This window comes from Lolium rigidum, chromosome 3 (assembly GCF_022539505.1).
Source record: "Lolium rigidum isolate FL_2022 chromosome 3, APGP_CSIRO_Lrig_0.1, whole genome shotgun sequence".
Lineage (NCBI taxonomy): Eukaryota > Viridiplantae > Streptophyta > Magnoliopsida > Poales > Poaceae > Lolium > Lolium rigidum.
Window position 1 is genome coordinate 362,660,148 of NC_061510.1, and position 19,285 is coordinate 362,679,432.

A 19,285-nucleotide genomic window follows, 5' to 3' on the forward strand; every position below is an offset into this window, starting at 1 on the left:
GTTGAGAATCTTGCACGTGTAAAAATAAATAAATCTTGCATCAATTTTTTTGCGGGTCCAATTGTCAAAGACGTTTAAGGAAGACCGAGAGCGAGAAAACGATGAGGGAAGCGGCAGAGGGCCTGGAACTCTTAAGGAAGACGCCAGTGGAAATCATGGCACTGCATGTTCCACCAAATCGAAGGATATCACAGCTTTTGGGGCGAAATCCCGTCAGTCCTCCAACTCCAGTAGACTAGCCTCGACCTCTAAGGACAGACTCGACGCGGAGAGGAAACTGCCACTGATGAAGGTGGATGATCTGACAACCATCTCCATAATGGCAAGGATAAGAGGTTCACCTGCTCAAGGGGAAGAAGAATGTGGAGTTCGAAGGGGCTTTCAAGGAGGGCTGCAACGAAATCCTATGAAAGGTGCATGTAGTTTCAAATCCAACAGCTCAAGTTGTTTCCATGTTCTTGAACATTTCTGTGGTGAGTAGAGTGAGGGATCGGAAGAGCTTGAACATGTTTTCTATCAAGCTGCATCCCATGTTTGCTTTGGTGATTTCCTTGTGATTGCAAAGACATGAGAGGTGATATTCCAAAGAGTATAATTCTTTGCAGTAGTAACATCTTAAAAGTATTTGCCCAATCATCATGTAATTTTTTCATTTTCCTTTGTTTTTTCCTTCCACATAGTGGTACAATTCATCCTAATTAGGCAGTCCTTTTTCAGGTCTACTTTCAACTTCTTTGCCGTAGTGGTTGATGTCTTGGCTAAAATATGAGTGATCTTTTCAGCAACCCATATCTGTGGTACCATTGTTGATACTTTTCGTGAACAAATAATGGAAGTGTGTTCAAAAGGGATTTTATTAACCCTAATGGTACTTTCATTAGGTTGGCATCTAATGAAATGTACCACTTGCAAGGCTTGGCGCCCCCATCAAAACCTCTGCATGTAGCATAGAACTTCTTTTTATCAGTCAACTAAATCTTGGCATCAAACTCCTTCTTGATTGCATAAGTTTTGAAACACATCATAAACTCACCCATGCTTGGAAATAGTTTTCCTACCGCAATAACAAGGTTTTCCTTGTCATAGACAATAACCAGCTCATTATTATGAACATCATCTACAACATTTTCCATCAACTCTCTATCCACATCTTCAGAAGAAAAAAATATGTTGCCATTATCAACCAAATTAGCTTCATCAGCCTCCTCCTTATCTCTAAATATTTTGACCATTTCTCTGTCAATCATTCGTGGTATGACTAAATCAGTAGGGTCATCTAACTCCACTGAATTCCAAAATATACAAACACTAGACCCTGACTAGGCCTGCATCAATATCATTCATGTCTGCTAATATTGTCATTTCAGTTCATATGGGCACCATCTGCCTCTGTGAAGCCTAATCATCATCTGACATTTGCGAAGCTAAATTTGAAGCCACATATCCAACCTTGGAATCTGATTTCATATCGACGAGCTCCGCATGAAAACTAACCTCTTTGTTTGTCTAGCCATCTTGCCGATCTATTTCATCAATCAACTCTTCTCCATCCTTAATTCTCAAGTATTCTCCGTTCCAATTTTGAAACTTTAACAATGCAACCTCTTGCCATAGACCTCAAATAACACTTTGTACCGGTAGCTATGTGGTTCATCTCTCTCTCCCATGTGATCTTTATGTGATCATGAGCTTTGTGATCTAGTTGAATATCATCTATGTGCTACTCTAGTGATGTTATTAAAGTAGTCTATTCCTCCTTCATGATGTAATGTGGACAGTGTGTGCATCATGTAGTACTTGGCGTAGGTTATGATTGTGATCTCTTGTAGATTGTGAAGTTAACTATTACTATGATGGTATTGATGTGATCTATTCCCCCTTTCATAGCTAATGTTGACAGGCGCATGCTATGTTAGTACTCGGTATAATTGCGTTGGTCTATCATGCACTCTAAGGTTATTTAAATATGAACATCGAATGTTGTGGAGCTTGTTAACTCCGGCATTGAGGTGCTCTTGTAGCCCTACACAATTAATGGTGTTTGTCATCCAACAAGAGAGTGTAGAGAAAGTAGTATTTGTTTATTCAGTTATGTGATCAATGTTGAGAGTGTCCACTAGTGAAAGTATGATCCCTAGGCCTTGTTTCCAAACATCGAATCATCGCTTGTTTACTGTTTTACTCGCATCTTTACTTCTCGCAATATTACTACCATCAACCGCATGCCGGCAAGCACTTTTCCGGCGCCGTTACTACTCGCTCATATTCATTCATACCACTTGTATTTCACTATCTCTTCACCGAACTAGTGCACCTATACATCCGACAAGTGTATTAGGTGTGTTGGGGACACAAGAGACTTCTTGTATCGTGATTGCAGGGGTTGCTTGAGAGGGATATATTTGACCTCTTCCTCCCTGAGTTCGATAAACCTTGGGTGATCCACTTAAGGGAAACTTGCTGCTGTTCTACAAACCTCTGCTATTGGAGGCCCAACACTGTCTACAAGAATAGAAGCACCCGTAGACATCAGCGGCGCAGCAGTAGCGAAGGAAGGAAGAAGGAGAAGAACGAGAAGATGCTACGGAAAATGTGGGAAAAGATTAGGGATTTTTGCCTTTGGAGATTTTAAGGAGAACTTGAGAGCTGTGTAGGCGCGTGTCGTTGCTACCGGTTCATTCAGTGGATCTTTTCTATTAAAGATTGCAAAAATCGAGGAGACGCCTTGGTAACTGTGCGAAAAGGGCCAGACAAAGAAAGAATAGGCCCAGCAGGTTACGTCTTATCAGTCAAAATCAAGATATTAGTAAAGCGTCATCAATGACGTCATGAGAAATGCTCAAAGCATTCGAAGGAATGAAAAGGTATCAGATGGTCAACTTGAGTCTACGCACGGATTGCCAGCATCCGTACCTAGACTCGGGGGCTACTCCCATCGGGAGCGCTGGACGCGCACCCGACAGAATGAAGACTCGAAGAAATAAGCCTTGAAGGAAGAGATGATTGCTCGACCTGAGTCTGCACCCGGTTGCAAGCACCCGTGCCCAGACTCGGGGGCTACTCCCATCGGGAGCGCTGGACGCGCACCCGACATAAACTTTTTTGCACTCCAGGGTCATGCCCGGGGACTTGATTCTGTGTAGGGTAACGTTGTTTTGCCATCGGTAGTTAACCAGCGAAAGTTGGGCACGTTACTCATTATCCCTTGCATGAGGAAAATATATCGGATGACCTACGAAGACTCGCGGAAAAACTTCGGCAGAGCAAAATGTTCGAGTGGTACAACTTGAGTCTACGCACGGATTGCGAGCATCCGCACCTAGACTCGGGGGCTACTCCCATCGGGAGCGCTGACGCGCACCCGATAGAAGAAGATGATGCAGACAGAAGGAAAACAAGAACGATCGAGGAGAAGGACATCGGAAGAAGACATGATTCAGTCTCTACCCGAACTATGTTCGGCTAGACACTCGGGGGCTACTGACGTGGGCACTACCCTTCGGGTAACCGACGTTGCTCTACCCTATACGGTCCAGCTGGAGGTCCATGAAGGTGCCCGATGGCAAGGTGGGCCACTATGACGGTGCAACGGAAGATTCCTTGAAGTACAAGACACGAAAGGAGCCGAACAAGGAAAGTTTAGAGATAGATCTACTGTAAACCTAGTCGTACTCGATTAGACCTCTTGAGACCTGGCCTCCTATATAAAGGCCATGAGAGGGGCTGCCGAGGGACACAACCAATCTTAGCGATATTAGCCAACAGAAGCTTAGAGCTAGGTTACCCTAGTACTTAGCCATCTCGACGAGATCACAGCCGAACTATTCGGCACCCCATTGTAACCCATTATCATCATAATCAAGAACAGACAGGCAGGACGTAAGGGTTTTACCTCATCGAGGGCCCCGAACCTGGGTAAATCGCTCTCCCCGCTTGTCTGTGAACCTCACTCGTGTCAGCTTGCAGAATTCCATCAACCCTAAACCCCTATCGGAGGGCATTGCCGAGGAGCACCCTCGATAGAAGGACTAGAACTTTAGCCCTTATATACCACTCCAACTCTCTTTCAACTAGCAATGTGGGACTAAACTTTGTCACCAAGGCTATCCAAGCTGCCAACGTGATGGGTCTTGAGATTTCAGAAATTGTAGACTACATGGGCTGCCTTACTGTACTGCAGCCCATCTACGTTCAACATGACTCACCTCTCGCCCATTGTAACTTGCCATTGCTAAAGTTCTGGGGAGAGATGTGACCGATTCTGCATTGATTAACTTGATTCCATTTCCATCGCGGCGAGCCGCAAGCCACGGATTGGCCGTGGCGTAGCGGCGTAGCAACGTCCGCTCAATAATGCAAGCAGGACAGGATCGTGCCGGCGAGAAAAGAGCAGAGCCCGGCCGGCGACAGCACGGCGGCACGGCGCGTACTGATAGGTAGCAGCATATGCTGTGGATGCCTGGTCGCCGTCCCCCTTAATCACAGGCAGGTTACTTGAGAACGCTACGTTACCGGGGACGTACTTAAGCATGGTTAGTTAGACGCGAATCACAGCGCAGCTGAGAGTGAGAGTAACCACTGCTGGAAGGACGACGTAACTACCACTTCCACCGTACGAGCTGCGTGCCTGTATGCCGTTTTGAGCGGCTCCAGTTGATCCAGACAGCATCACTTGTCCGGAAAGTTCAACACGAGGATCACCACACAAAGAGCGAACGAGCGACCACCAAATCCCAAAACAAACAAGAGACAAACAAGAAAATCAAGAGTTAATCATGCATATGGAAGCACTCATGGTGAGAAATCCGCTACGTGCGGTCGTGCTGCTGTCCGCGTTCATTGTCATGCTGGCGCTGAGCTCGTGCTGCGCCTCGTCGGCGGTCGGCGGGCAGCTGCTGCACCCGGTGATACTCATCCCGGGCTCCGGCGGCAACCAGCTGGAGGCGCGGCTCACTGATGACTACAGGCCGTCGAGCCTGACGTGCCGGGTGTGGCCGCCGGTGCGCGGGCGCGGCGGGTGGTTCCGCCTGTGGTTCGAGCCGTCCGTCCTGCTCGCGCCCCTCACCCGCTGCTTCGCCGAGCGGATGATGCTCTACTACGATCGCGACGCCGACGACTACCGCAACGCGCCCGGCGTCGAGACCAGAGTCTCCGAATTCGGCTCCACCTCCACCCTCCGCTACCTCGACTCAACCCTCAAGTACGCACTTGTCTACCAATTCACCAAGTTCTTTCTATCTGTTCATGATAATATGCAGGTGTTGCAATGACAATGGCGTGACAGACAGTAAGGCAAATCGATGTGCAGGCTCCTGACGGGGTACATGGACAGCCTGGCGAGCACGCTGGAGACGGCGGGGTACGAGGAGGGGCAGAGCCTCTTCGGCGCGCCGTACGACTTCCGCTACGGCCTCGCCGCGCCGGGGCACCCGTCGCAGGTGGGAAGCGCGTACCTGGACCGCCTCCGGCTGCTGGTGGAGTCCGCGTGCGCGGCGAACGGCGGCAGGCCGGCAATCCTGGTCGCGCACAGCCTCGGCGGGCTGTACGCGCTGCAGCTGCTGGCGCGCGCGCCGGCGCCCTGGCGGGACGCTCACGTGAAGCGCCTCGTGACGCTCTCGGCGCCGTGGGGCGGGTCGGTGCAGGTGATGCTCACCTTCGCCTCCGGGAACACCCTCGGCGTGCCCTTCGTGGACGCGTCCCTCATCCGCGCGGAGCAGCGCAGCTCCGAGAGCAACCTCTGGCTACTGCCCACGCCCAAGGTGTTCGGCAACACCACGCTCGTCGTCTCGGAGCGCCACAACCGGACCTACTCCGCCAAGAACGTCACGCAGTTCCTGCAGGACATCGGGTTCGCCGAGGGGGTGGAGCCGTACCGGGCGCGGACGCGGCCGCTCGGGGAGGTCCTACCGGAGCCTGGCGTGCCGGTCACCTGCCTGGTGGGCACCGGCGTCGACACGGTGGAAAGCCTCGTGTTCGGGGAGGAGGGGTTCGATGCGGGCCCCGTCAAGGTGGTGTACGGCGACGGTGACGGGACGGTGAACCTGGCCAGCCTCGTGGGGCCGATCAAGGCCTGGTCCGACTCGCCGGCGCAGGTCATAGAGGTGGTGGAGCTGCCCAAGGTGTCGCACTCGGGCATCCTCAAGGACAAGAGCGCGCTCGACCAGATCCTCCGGATAGTTGATTCCATCAATCTAAATGCCACGACCACGAGTCATCAGTCCACTTAGCTACGGAGTGAAACACCTTTTATCGATTAGATTTGGAAATTTGCACTAATTTGATTTGTGCCATTAATTATTTGCTAGTTATCATTCACTACAACAAAAGAGTCACCTAAAGGCGCTATGCATTCGACGCTTTATATTTCGTCTTTAGATTCGTAGTCGAGTTGTTTGTTAAGAGAACATCGCGATTGAAAAAATAGGGTAGAAAACCGGTTTATTTTGATTTTTGACAATGTGGAGAATGATGATGGAAGCGAATGTAAAACGCGAATGACAAACGAAGAAAATGATCGAGTACTACTAGTATGGGCAAAATCTGACTTATGCCGAATTGCATTTTCAGCTAGGTGATAGTTAGGCACTCCCAAGTTTATTTATAGAGTACCTTTCCGTGATGTATATATCCATGAAAAACTCAATTTCATTCAGAAGTTGAAAATTTATTCTCGTTAAAACGGTACTCCTACATCGAATACTACCAAAAGGACAAGGTGATGCATCTCATGCATGTTTCTGTACCCTCGCGTCGCGCCGTAGCACTCTTGTACTAAGAGCATCTCCAACAGGCGCGCTATATCGCGGCGCGCTAAAACCAAGAATCCGCGCGCGGTAAACAGATATGGCGCGCTGTGCCGTTTTTTCCTCCGCCGGGCGCGGCGAAATACAGCGCGTGCGCGCGCAGGAAAAATGGTCCTCCGCCGGGCGCTGCAAAATACGACGCGCGCGGGCGCGGAAAACAGATTTCTAGTCTATTTTGCATTCACAATTCATGAAAGAAATGACACAATTCATGAAATAAATGACACAAAGTGCAACAACATCACATAGTTCAACAAGGACACACAAAATGACGTAGTTCAACAATGACACACGACATATGGTTCAAATGGACAAAGTGAAACAATGCATATCACAAATGCATATCACACTTCCGCATTTTCCAAGTCAACACCTTCTTCTTCGTCCTCGTCATCTTGGGTTGAAGGAGGAATAGTAGCATTCATGGAAGACACGAAGCCTCCCGGTGGTGCTCCCATACTCCCGTACACACCACTCACGGAGCCTCCCATGGTCCCTCCAAACACTCCTCCATAGCTTGATCCTCCCATGCCGGCCATGCCTCCATAGCCTCCCATGCCGGCCATACCTCCCATGGAGGGCATGGGCATGCTTCCCATGCCGGCCATGCCTCCCATGGAGGGCATGGGCATGCTTCCCATGCCGCCCATGCCTCCCATGGTGGGCATGGGCATGCTTCCCATGCCGCCCATGCCTCCCATGCCTCCTCCAAACATGCCTCCTCCAAACATGCCGGTGGTGGAAGTGTTCATGTTGGCTAGCAACAATCTCTTTTTGGCCAACACTTCATCGCGAAGAAGGTTGACGTACTCCTTTTGCCTCTCATCCATATGGGAAGTATCCATCAAGAAAAGCTTCCTCTCCTCCTCCGCTAGGCGTGCATGCTCCTCGTGGCTTGCCTCTTCTCCTCCAAAGCCAACTTCCTCTCCTCGTTGGCGGCAATCCTCTCCTCCAAAGCGGCTCTCCTAGCTTCAATAGCATCCATAGCCTCTTTCTCCAAGTTTCGTTGCATCTTTCTATCTTCATTTGCTTGCAACCTTGCATTTGCAATCCTCTCCATAGCCATGGCAATGTCATCATCTCCGGCCTTCCTTCCCTTCATTTCCTTGCCGGTCTTCCTACGGGCACATTCCTCCGCCCATTGTTGATGGAGTGAGGAGTGGAGCTTCTCTTCTTCCCTTCATCACTTGAATCATCATCGATGATTGTTGCATCACCGGTAGCATTGGCCGCCATAGTTGCCGCATCCAACTTGCCGCGCGTCTTCCACTTCTCTTCATTCCCTAGCACTTCATAGCAATGATGCAAGGTGAATGGCTTGCCAAGAATCTTGTTGCCTTTCTTGTTCTTCTTTCCCACATCCCTAAACAATCCTTGAGCCATGGAGTTCTACACATATGCGCAAAAGAAAATAGATGAGCCATATGAAGTACAACCGTATTCTTCTCATATGAGCCATATGGTGAACATAGTAGAGTCACTTACCCTATCATTCTCATTAGTGCCACTCGGATTGAGAACATCGATGTTGGCTTGCACGCCCGCCCATTTTTGGCAATCGGTGTTGATACCGGACCAACGGGACCGAAGTGAGCGCATGGTTCGCTCGATCCCACTTGTGTTTGTATTGAAGTACTCCGTCATCCTCATCCAATATGTTTCTCTTGTTTGATCGGTACCGGTTGTTGGATCCATTCCAATTGTCAACCACGTCTTGCAAAGCAACTTGTCCTCCGCTATGGTGTAGTTGGCGGCCCGGCCGGGAGGGCGAGGTTCAATCAACCCTTCTCCTTCCTCATCTACATCCTCATATTCCTCCTCCCCATAGGCGGCTTCATCGTCATGCAAGAACGAGGATCCAACATTCATTGTCTCCATGAATGCCGCATCATCCACTCTACATTGCAATGAAATTCATTACCATCGGCTAGGTATGCATCTAAACCACAATTCGACAAAAAGAAGTGTTTTTTACCTCTCGGGCATTTCACCATCCACCATATGTGCGCTCGCGCGGTTGCCGGACGGAGGCGTCGGCTGGGTCGGCGGAGGAGGAGGAGGAGAAGGCGCCCGGTTCGGCGCCGGAGGAGGAGGCCGTCGGCGGGGGACGGGCGCCTTCGCTTTCTTCGGTGGCGCGACGGCGGCGGGGCCGACGTGAGGCCGTTTCGCTGACCGGCGCCTTCCCTCCTCGGCGCGGGCCGCGCGTGCCGGTGCCCTGCGCGGCCATCCGCGCCGCGGCAGCGCCGCGTGTAGTGCCCGCGCGGCGGGACGAACAGCCGCCCGCGCGCGCGGCCGTTGGGTTCCCGGCGTCGGCGCCGCCGCTAGGGTTTGCGCCGGCGCGGCGGAAGTGGCGGCGGCGGCGAGGGTGTGACGCGAGTAGGGAGGGGTCGGCGGGTTGCCGGAGGGGTCGTCCATCGTCGGGATCGCCGGCGGCGCGCGGAGACGACGGATTGGGCTCGGGGCAGCGACGCGGGGAGGAAGTTTCGGCCGCGGGGGATTTTTCGCGGTTGGATCGAGCGATGCCGCGCGCGGCAGCCGACGCGCCGGATATGCCGCTCCGGATTGTGCAAAACGCCGCGCGCCCTAAAAATTTTACAAGCACCGCGCCGTTTACCGCGCCTGCTGGAGCGCCTGATTCTGTCCCGCGCGCGCTATATCGGACGTTTTTATGCCGCGCGGCCTATATAGCGCGCCTGTTGGAGATGCTCTAAGTTCTAAGAACTCCCCATGGTGAAGTTGAAGTTGCTGCATGTAGTGCGGATTCCGAAGAGGAGCCCACTGAACGCGAAAGTCTCCTTCTCCAGATCGAAGATGAGCAGGTGGTTCTCCATCTGAAACCCGCCGAGGATGACCGCCGGTGAGTCGGCCGCCGCCGGCATCGACGGCACCATCTGGACGAACGCGAAGCAGACGGTCTGGTCGTTCACCTGCACCAGCGAGCTGCCACCCGGCAGCGTCCAGGTCTGGCCGCCGTCCAGCATCAGGTCGATGTTCGCCACGCCGTAGCCGAGCCTGGTCATGGTGAGGGCGGAGGCCTGGTAGCACATGTCGAACGGCGCGACCGGCGGCGCGCGCGCGATGCCGCTGGTGGCCGCGTCGAACGCGTCGTGGAGCGGGCGGTAGATGTCCGGGCGCAGCGCGGTGTAGGGCGTGACGGTGCTGAAGATGGCGCCGCCAGTGCCGCTCCCACCGTCGAGGTCGAAGGCGCCGGGCGGCGTGGGCACCTGCTGTTGGTTCACGGCGATGCCGGTGATGCGGAAGTAGTACGCGCCGTTGTTGATCCTGGGGTTCTTGAGGAGCGGGAGCCTGGAGAGCCCCGCGACGCCTGCGGGGAGCGACGCCAGGAGCGCATGCAGGAGCCTACCGCGCGGAAGGAGACCTCCGACAGAGGGTTCTCGCCGTCCGTGGTGTTGGCAGCGAGCGTGCAGACCGCGTCCGTGGTGTTGACCGAGTTGTACGGGTAGGCGGTGCAGACCGCGGCACACGCGTATGGGTGGTTCATGTAATTGACGTCGGTGCCGCACGGGGTGGGGCAGCTGCGGGACGTCGTGGTGGGGCAGTCTCGAAGCGTTGCGGTAGTCCACGGGCTCTGCTCTTTTCCGCGCAGCCGTGAGTAGTAGTAGTAAATACCCCGTCCCCATTTAAACGCGCGCAGGATTAATTTGACGGGCTGCCCCGTTGGTTCATTTGAGGGGCTCGCGATTCACTCGCCGCGCGCGCAATTAATTAGCTGCTTCCAATGATTATCTTTGGAGACTGTCGCCTCTTTTTCCATCTCTACGTAGTGTTTTTCAAGGGAGCCTCTTCAAGAATTGAGACCGCGGAGCTCTTATTTTCTCCTTTTTCACGCGGATCGACTTGGCTTCATCATCTTTTCTTCCCCTGAATCCAACACCACCGGGGAGCGATCGATACATACTGCATAGGCTTCTTTAATTTCCTTTACTCTTTCCAAATAAACACACAAGCTCACTTTGTACTCCACTTATATCCAACAAAATCAAATCCAAAGCTCATTGGACTCTATTGATCCGTTCCTATACTTATTATTCTATGCTCAACCAGCACGCGCGCGCGCGCGCAATTAATTAGCTGCTTCCAATGATTATCTTTTGGAACCCACTGCAAAGCCGACCAAAAAGGATGGGAGATTTTCCAAATTGTCTTCGACAAAACAAAAATATACCCAAGGCATAATAATTAAGCTTCGAAATTTTGGCAGCAACTTAATCTACTACTCATTCCCTCCAGAGTAGACGCGTTCTACTGTATAAAAATACACATAATGCGAATCTAGGCATATCAAGAACACTTATTTTTTGACAGAAGAAAAGGTGCTACTTTTCCCAACATTTACATCACACAGCGATCTATGAAGGGATAGCTCTACAGACAGTTTACTAATATGCATACCATTCAACAACACCACACCACCTTCAACTAGAAACAAATGCAAGCTTACGATTACATAAAGAATATGTGGAGACTCCAAACATCATGATTATTACTACAAAAACATCTTTACGGCGGAGCCTGCAGACTAGAATCGCATGTCCAGTCAGCCACGGAGCCACACGAGGCCGGAAAGCGCAACCACACCTGCGCAGGTAACACAAAGTTCAGATAATATTTCGACTTAACCCACAACTGCTTGCTTTTCATCCATTGAATCAACACATTCAATAATCAATCAATCAAAACAGGGGGCGTGCATTTTGGCCTACACCTACAAGTAGCATTTTCAATGGTACAAGTCTCTCGTCTATCTCATAATACACAATGTCTAGCATTCAAGGTACTACATCAAGTCAGCATTTTCAACCCTAAGTTAAAACATCCAGGACCTCGTTTGCCACCAAACTTCTTTCTTCCAACTAAAATCCAGGACAACTGGTAAAAGCTAGCAACATTTTGAAAGTCGGCCAAAAGTTAAGCAACAATGTACAGCCAACCAAACCAAGCCCACAAGCACATGTCTCTTGCTCATTCTGGTTCAAGGGAGGAATCGGGAACTCACCTAAGCTTCAGCACACTCCTCTTGGCACACAGGTCGGCCTCTTCTGGCTGCAGGTGCTGATCTCCATCATTCAGAAACAGCATGCCACCTTGTTCACATTCAAGGCAACAGGGTAAGATAAGTTACCTAATCAAGTGAATATAAGGTCAGCTAGCTAACACCAAAAAATTCCATGATTTCTATATACTAATCTGAAGCACACCATTGCAACTCAAAATCATTTATAAACCACATGGTGGAATTAAAAGAATGACCACAAATCAAATCAGATTGCTTGCTTCTGATTACTTTGACTGAATTGGTTGCCATTCCTACTAGTTGTACTGTGTTATCACAGAATATGGATTAACACCTTTCAGTGTTAATTTTCTCAACACCAAACTTGGTGCCAAATACAATCTATGTTAAGTTCAAAGACAGTACGAAGATAGATAAAACTACCCTCCCTGCCTTGGACCAGCGGTGCTGCTTGTTCGCCCAGCTCCAGCCGCTCCACACACAAAGAAGCCCTCTCGTTGCTCCACACGGCAGCACGGACTCGGAACCCGAGCTTGATGAGCTCCCTGCATATTGCATTTTGCATCAGCACAACAATATATGTAACTGCCAATTGTCGGTCACGAGCAGAGCACAGAGCAGAGTACCTTGTGGTCCGGGAGGCAACCTTCCCGGTGGCACCGTGCGAGACAAGGTCTTGCTCTTTCACTGGTGCGGCATCCAGCGCAAAGCCGCATCCGCAGACAGGTAGACCCTAGCGGCAGGGAAGTAGCAACCATGCGACCAGAGAGGTAAATCCCTAGCCAAAGATGAACACCTGCAGGAGAAACAGAACCAGGCTTAGCAGCAACAAAATAACTCACACCAGCATCAGAAAAAGAATAAAATGGCACAATGAACTATTCAAGATTTATAGCAGAGTGAAATTTATTTAATCTGGAGGAGTATTGGTGAACATCAGCATAATAGGACCAATCTGACTGGAAAAAATACATGCAAATTATGTCGGTACAGATAGATTTGATTTTGATACTAGGGGTTGCAGTATACATGTGCAACCAAAACAATCAAACATGAAAAGCACTAGCATCCTAAGAAACAAAAAAAAAAAACTATTCTTCCCCTTCCTATTGGTCTGCCTACAGAAATTCATAGTATCAGTTGTTGGTCCTATTCTTGCTCTTGCGCACAGCTGGGCGTGGAACCCATCTGAACGTGTATAGGAACCAATGGTTCTTAGGATGCAGCAGCAACACAGGGTTAGCATCTAGAATTGCAGCTAATCACTAATCATCTTGTACAGATCGGAACAGCATCAAGTAGTTTGGTACAGCCGGAAAGGACTACGTACCTGGAAACTGCAAGCCCCGAACGGCCTCGGACGACCACGACCCAGGCACGAACGCTGCAGCACCCGGGTGAGCACTCCTTCCTGCTCGAAGTAGAGCTGCAGCCCTTCATGCCGTGGCGCCGGCGGAAGCAACCAGTCGCGCGCCGGTAGAATCGGGCAGAAAAGGAGGGCAATTTTTCTCTTCATCTCCCCTCCCCCTTTCCTGCCGGTGGAGGAGAGGGCCGCCGGGGTTCTTGTTGGTGAGGAGCAGAAGGGGAGGAAATGCGGTGGGGGAAGACAGGGGCGGTGGCGGGTTGAGTAGCTGCAGGGGAGAGATGGAGCGCTCGAGCTGATGCGGTAGAGCAGCTCCCACGCCAAGAGGAGAAGGGGAGTAAGGGCCCGTGGTGTGGGCGACGAGGCGGCGCCGGGGGAGACATGCCGGCGGGCAGCGCCGCAAGGGACAATGCGGATAGGGTTTCTGGTGGGGCGCAGCGATTCGGAGATGCTAGGCGACGTTCGGCGAGAGAGGAGGAGGAGATGGTACTGGGGCGGTGGTCGGTGGCGCGAGGGCTCGCCGGAGGCAGCGGGGATCTGCAGGTGACGGAGGCGGCCGGAAAGGGGAAATGAAGAGGTCGTGAGGTCGTTTAGCCCAAATCTAGTCTCGCTCAAATTTTAGATTGGGCAAAATATTCCCAGTCGGCCTGAAACCAAGAATTTGAGTCCAAATCAAATTTCGGTAAACTACCACCGTCTGCAGCTAGTTTGGCGCTGGACAACCATAGTCTGGCCCGTCAAATGCTTGCTGACCTTGATGCTGCACAAATGCTAGATGCTTCAGACATCTCCATCCATACTACTCTAATCAAGTCTCACAAATGCTAGCTACCACCTTGATAGTACATCCTGAGCTTCTTCTCTTTTTTTTTTCTCTCCTTTGAGTGGTGATCAATCCATCCTAGCTAGCCTCGTGGAGCTGCAAATCAAGTCCGAAAATAGGCCATGCCATCTTGTCAGTTCGACTACATGCATGGCATCACGTTTAGTTTGGACCAACAAATTAATCTTCAAACCAGAACAAAACTTTGTTTTAAAAACACGCTAGTGTGGTTGCATGTATGCTCGTACATGTTAAAAAACAATGTATGTTTTAAAAAGACAAATTAATCTACCTAGATTCACGTAAGCACTTGAACATGATGCCCACCACAACACGTTTAATTCGGTTTTGCAATATGGCCACACGGGCATGCACCCAATTAGGCATGTTGAAAGAACACCTTCAGTCCTTCACGGTTATGTGGTTTCAAAATTAGTTCTTCAAAAATAGTTATTATTTAGAAGCGACCCAAAGCAGAAAAAAATATAATTGGTACAGAGTAAAACAGTAGTAGACTTGATGCATTATTTCTGACAGTAAATAAGACTAATAAGCAATTAAATCAACACTTTTGATGGTACTCTAGGGGTTGATGTCGCGGGGCCCATGAAACACAGTTCCTCCTGAATCGCACGAGGTAGGGTTGAAAACTCTCCCCCTCCAGCATGGGGCCTTAATTTGGGTACATTAGGCCTATGCAAAGGAGTAAAAGCCACGGCATAACTCTAGCTAAACTAACACTTGATTTACAAACAACACTATCACGTAGTAGCATTTCAGACTTCTAGCGCAAAAACCCCCACTTCGAGGTCGCCAATCGAGCTCTTCTAAGAACTAGTCATGTTTTGGGGCTTTCATGTTCCTATGGCCTATTCTAACACAAACAAGGAGAAAAGTCACGTGGAATGACAACTTACGACTAGAAAGCTAGGGGTACATGTTGTGGGGCCCATGAAACAAGGTTTCATCTAGAATCGCAAAAACCTTCACCCTCTTTCATGGGGTCTTAATATGTGTATATTAGGGTCGTGTAAGGAGTAACATCCAATACATAACCTTGACTTGTCACTTGATTTACAAAACAAGACTAACACGTAGGGAGATGTTAGACATATAGTACAAAAAAACCCACTTCGAGGCCATTGACCTAACTCTTGGAAGAACTTGGCATGTTTTAGGGTTTTATTGTTCATACGAACTATTCCAACACAAAGAAAGGAAAAAAGCCAATGGAATCACAACTTTCAACAGAAAGATAGGGGTAGGCATTCCCTGGACCATGAAACTGTGTTTCGTCTTAAATTTAGCGAGGAACGGACGGGAATCTTCACCCTCTTTCACGGTGTTCTGATATGTGTATAAAGGGCCATGTAAGGAGTAAAACCCAATACAGAACACCAAAGTGGCACTTGATTTACAAAACAAGACTAATAGTAAGAAGATGTTGGGCATATAGTACAAAACCCCCACTTCGAGGTCATTGACCCAACTCTTGGAAGAACTTAGCATGTTTTGGGGGTTTCATGTTCCCATGTCTTATTGTAACAAACAAAGAGAAAAGTCACATGGAATCACAACTTTCGATAGAAAAACTAGGAGTTGTGACGTTGTGGGGCCCACGAAAAAGGGTTTCATCTAAAATCGCGCGAGGAAGAGCAGATACCTTCACCCTATTTCATGGGATCTTAATATGCTTATATAAGGGTGGTGCAAGGAGTAAAATCCAATACATGTGAAATCGTCAACTTTGAAGTGATCGATCCAACGGCCAAAATCAAAGAATTCTCGGGAGTGAGGAAGTGCTAGCCCGAGATGTACATTGTTGTTGGCGGTTGACGCCGTGAATTCACTCCCGCGACCAATGTGCTTGGGCAAGGCCCGACTCAGTCCTAGGCGTATCTGAATCTGCGACGTCCGACTTTGGTTCTATGGCGACCTTGAACATGAGCCGAAAATTACCGTGGAAGGGCTGATGAACAACATTGATGTCGACAACTTTGAGTCAAAAATACTCATCGCACTCTCGAGTCTAGGCAGCCGAATCGCGATCAATGATGGGTGCATCTCACTCAACTACTCCTAGTACATGCGACATGTTCATTAGGCAGTACATCAACTGATGACTACTAGTACTATTAAGTACAACTCACCTAGTAGCTAATACGATCATGCATGCATGCCAATGAATGGTGTCCCAATTCGAAGGGTCGCTGCAGCCAATTGATTACTAATCTTGGACCGAGCGCGGGATAGGAAATTATGGAACACCAACCCAACGCAGCTGGTGTACAGAAGTCTTTTCGTCTCTCGCTAATAATATTGCAAGGATGACTCCCGCATGATACCGTCTATCTGGCTGCAGTGGAACACAAAACGCACGCAGCAGCCCAATTCCTCTCGTATTTCTCCTCACGTCGTCTCCCCTACCATCGCCCCGGCCCAATCCCCTCCTAGCGCCGCCATCGTCGCTGGCCGATTCTGGCCGACTTCGGCGAGGCCTCGAGCTGCTGACTTCCGCCCAACACCAGATCCTCTTCCTCCACCAGATCCACGACATGGAACATTCATCTGTACCCCTAACCCAAACTCTCGATTGTAGCTACCCAACTCCCGGCGGTGTGGCTCGCCGCCCCGGTGAACGGACCACGGCGCGCACCGGCTGGGACCACAACACCTCCAAGGACGCCGCACTGGTGCCCCTCCTTCTCATCTCCTCCTTAGGTGGGAAACTGGGAACGAGCATGGCGACGCGGCTCATCATGTCGTTGTTTGCTCATTCTTGTTTGAATTCAACTTAGCATGAACCTTGATATCACTGCTTATTAACCTTATGTCTTCTATGCGGGATAATTTGAGTACATACTGACTTTTATGCAATAATGATTAAGTGCTACTCATCATGTAGTTGAATTTTCTATCATGAGTTGAGTATAATGGGGCCTCAAACTAGTGCTTGTATGCATATGTTTGCTAGTGTTTTTTGCACATGTTCTTCATATGATCGATGTCGTCCATGCCATATCGTACAAATTTTGTTATTGTGTAACCTTCTTCATTTGGCAATCATCAGTACAAAAAGATCTTTCAAAGGTGGTAATTATGTTTGATAATCAACTTCTTTCTACTATCATGGAAACTTAACTGGCTAATTTATGCAAATTTTTGTAGTGGTTGATCGAGGATCGGAGTTGTAATGACCCTCACTATCACACGTCATATGCAGTATTGATTGCGAAATCTGCCATTGAAGCATTTCATATGGAGTCCAGTTCTGGAGAGAAAAATGATAGAGAAATTGACTCTTATATTTAGTTCAGTTTTTCATTGAGGGAAAGGTTGGGATCACTTTTGCAAACTTGGATTTGTATGATCCAGAAAAGTGCTTGAAGTGATAGAAGCATCTGAGCTATGGCTGGAAAAGGTCCGGTGGCACCTTTTCATTTTCCTTGATGCTCCTATAGTTTTTATCTGTTGTGTTTTTGTGATTATTTGATACTCCTGCCATCCAAGTTCCAGCTGCTAAGGCATTTGTTTTTCTTTTGCCAGGCAATATTATACAGGAAGATGGGCCAAGAGAACAATGTACTTCAATACATGCAACTGTAAGATGGTACGGTATCCTCGTCGTACTGGACCTCGTCAGCCAACACACCCTCGTCGTTCGCTAACGCACATCTCCTTCTCCCGCTCGACCCTCTCGTTGTCCGTGCTTCAGCTAAACCCTAGCGGTATGGTGTCGAGCATGACACATCGGAGCTCAAGGTATGAACCGTGTCCCAACCACCGATCAAATACCATTCCTAAATTTCTGCCCCCAATCCGAATGGAAGATGATGTCTTTCTTGAGAAGTCAGAGGAGGAGGCCAGGACAAATCCGCAGAGATAGTTCTTGCAGCAGCAGGTTGGCTCTCAAGCACCTCCGTTCACCCCCATCGCCATCAAGGTCATCAAGTCCCTCTAGCTTAGTTTGTTGTTTGTCTGCTGAATTGATTTTCATGTGGTGTCTTTGTAATGGCATGATTGTCTTATGGATGATACTTGGTAGGTTAAGACTGTCATTGGAATCGATATTCTCATGTGTATCATGTATCTTCTTGCCTAGATAATGTGAATGACGCTGCTATTATAGCTTATGTGTACAAAGCCGATGGAGTTGCATCGGAGCATGGTAGCCATCGCCGTAGCCCAAATCAGCAAAGGAAATACCATTGCACCATTCCATTTGATAATGATAGTTCGTAGTATATTTTGTATGTGTTACCTTTGCTGTCTGAGCAGCCAACAGTTGCAGTGGCCATGTCTTTTGGACTATGTACCTCCAGTTTAGCTTGTCTGTCCACGGAATCAATTTTATTTTGGTAGGCGGGGTTGTCGTTGGATTGAATTATCTCTTTGTGAAGCTTTGTTTTCAATTAATATAAGTTGGTTGTTGCTAATTTTAATTTGGAATTGTAACTCAATTCAAATACTCGCTATTTAAAATGTTTCTTATAAGGATGTTGCCATCATTTAGGCTTGGAGACTCTTTCCATTATTTGACCCTCTGTCAAGCCTGCGTACCTTGGAAAAAAAGGGCAGCCTCATTTTTTTGCAGTAAATTGCTAAAGGTACTACTAGTTATTTGGAGCTTCATTAGTATTTTAGTTGTTGAGTTTATTCTATGGGCAGTTCATAATTGCTCTTATATTCTTTAGGGACTTTTTATGACAACTAAATATAAGCTGGTTTAATCTAACCAAATGTATTTATGTGGCGTAGATGCCAGTGTACTTTTGTGACATGGACATGCCTTTCTATCTGCATGACATATTGCATCAATTAGCACTGATGCAAATTCATCTGGTTTCTTGACGTGTATAAATTACCATGTGCTATAGAGGTCGTTTCATGTAGTGAAAGAGTTTGCTACCTATGCGAAACAAGAAGATTATTGGAGCTATGTTTAGTTCCTCCGTTTGGCTGTTTCTTGTAGTGCAATTATTTACCTCATATATGAATTGTGTTGCTTGTGCAGGTGGAGATATGTGCTAGTCAAAATACAACGAAACAGTCGTACATTCATAGGAAAATGAGATATCCAAAACATGATGGTGTCACCTCCACAGCTTTGTGGACCTGAAAATTCGAGTAGCTTTGATAAGGCACCAAGACATTAAACTACACTTCTGAAATCTTGTCCGCTGCGAAGAAGGTGATACCGAGCTGATCAGAGATGGCACAGTGACGTAGGGTGCTGTTGTGCAAGTGGCTCAACAGCGGCG

At 48.9% G+C, this 19,285-nt stretch overlaps 1 protein-coding gene, 1 long non-coding RNA gene and 1 pseudogene across 3 annotated transcripts; 1 reads left to right on the forward strand and 2 right to left on the reverse strand.

The window, feature by feature from the left end:
* The first annotated feature begins 4,793 nt into the window (after positions 1 to 4,793).
* On the forward strand, positions 4,794 to 6,227 carry LOC124697324 (lecithin-cholesterol acyltransferase-like 1). Its single transcript, XM_047229932.1, has 2 exons — positions 4,794 to 5,200; positions 5,309 to 6,227. Exons 1-2 carry the CDS (start codon positions 4,794 to 4,796, stop codon positions 6,225 to 6,227), a joined length of 1,326 nt encoding a protein of 441 aa, XP_047085888.1.
* A 3,290-nt stretch (positions 6,228 to 9,517) lies between these two features.
* Positions 9,518 to 10,305, reverse strand: LOC124697325 (annotated as a pseudogene).
* Positions 10,306 to 11,103: 798 nt separating this feature from the next.
* On the reverse strand, positions 11,104 to 13,260 carry LOC124700437. Of its 2 annotated transcripts, XR_007001736.1 has the most exons (5): positions 13,169 to 13,260; positions 12,465 to 12,634; positions 12,262 to 12,383; positions 11,821 to 11,908; positions 11,104 to 11,402 (listed from the first exon to the last, which is right to left on the reverse strand). It is a non-coding gene; the product is annotated as an uncharacterized LOC124700437 (long non-coding RNA). The 2 variants fall into 2 exon arrangements; XR_007001735.1 differs by lacking the exon at positions 13,169 to 13,260 and having other exon boundaries at positions 12,465 to 13,122.
* Positions 13,261 to 19,285: the final 6,025 nt, after the last annotated feature.

Excerpts from the sequence above, each read along its gene's own strand:
- LOC124697324 (XM_047229932.1), top strand. The coding sequence starts at position 4,794 with ATGGTGAGAAATCCGCTACGTGCGGTCGTGCTGCTGTCCGCGTTCATT. Across the intron at positions 5,201-5,308 it reads TACCTCGACTCAACCCTCAA|GCTCCTGACGGGGTACATGG; the intron begins GTACGCACTTGT and ends ATCGATGTGCAG.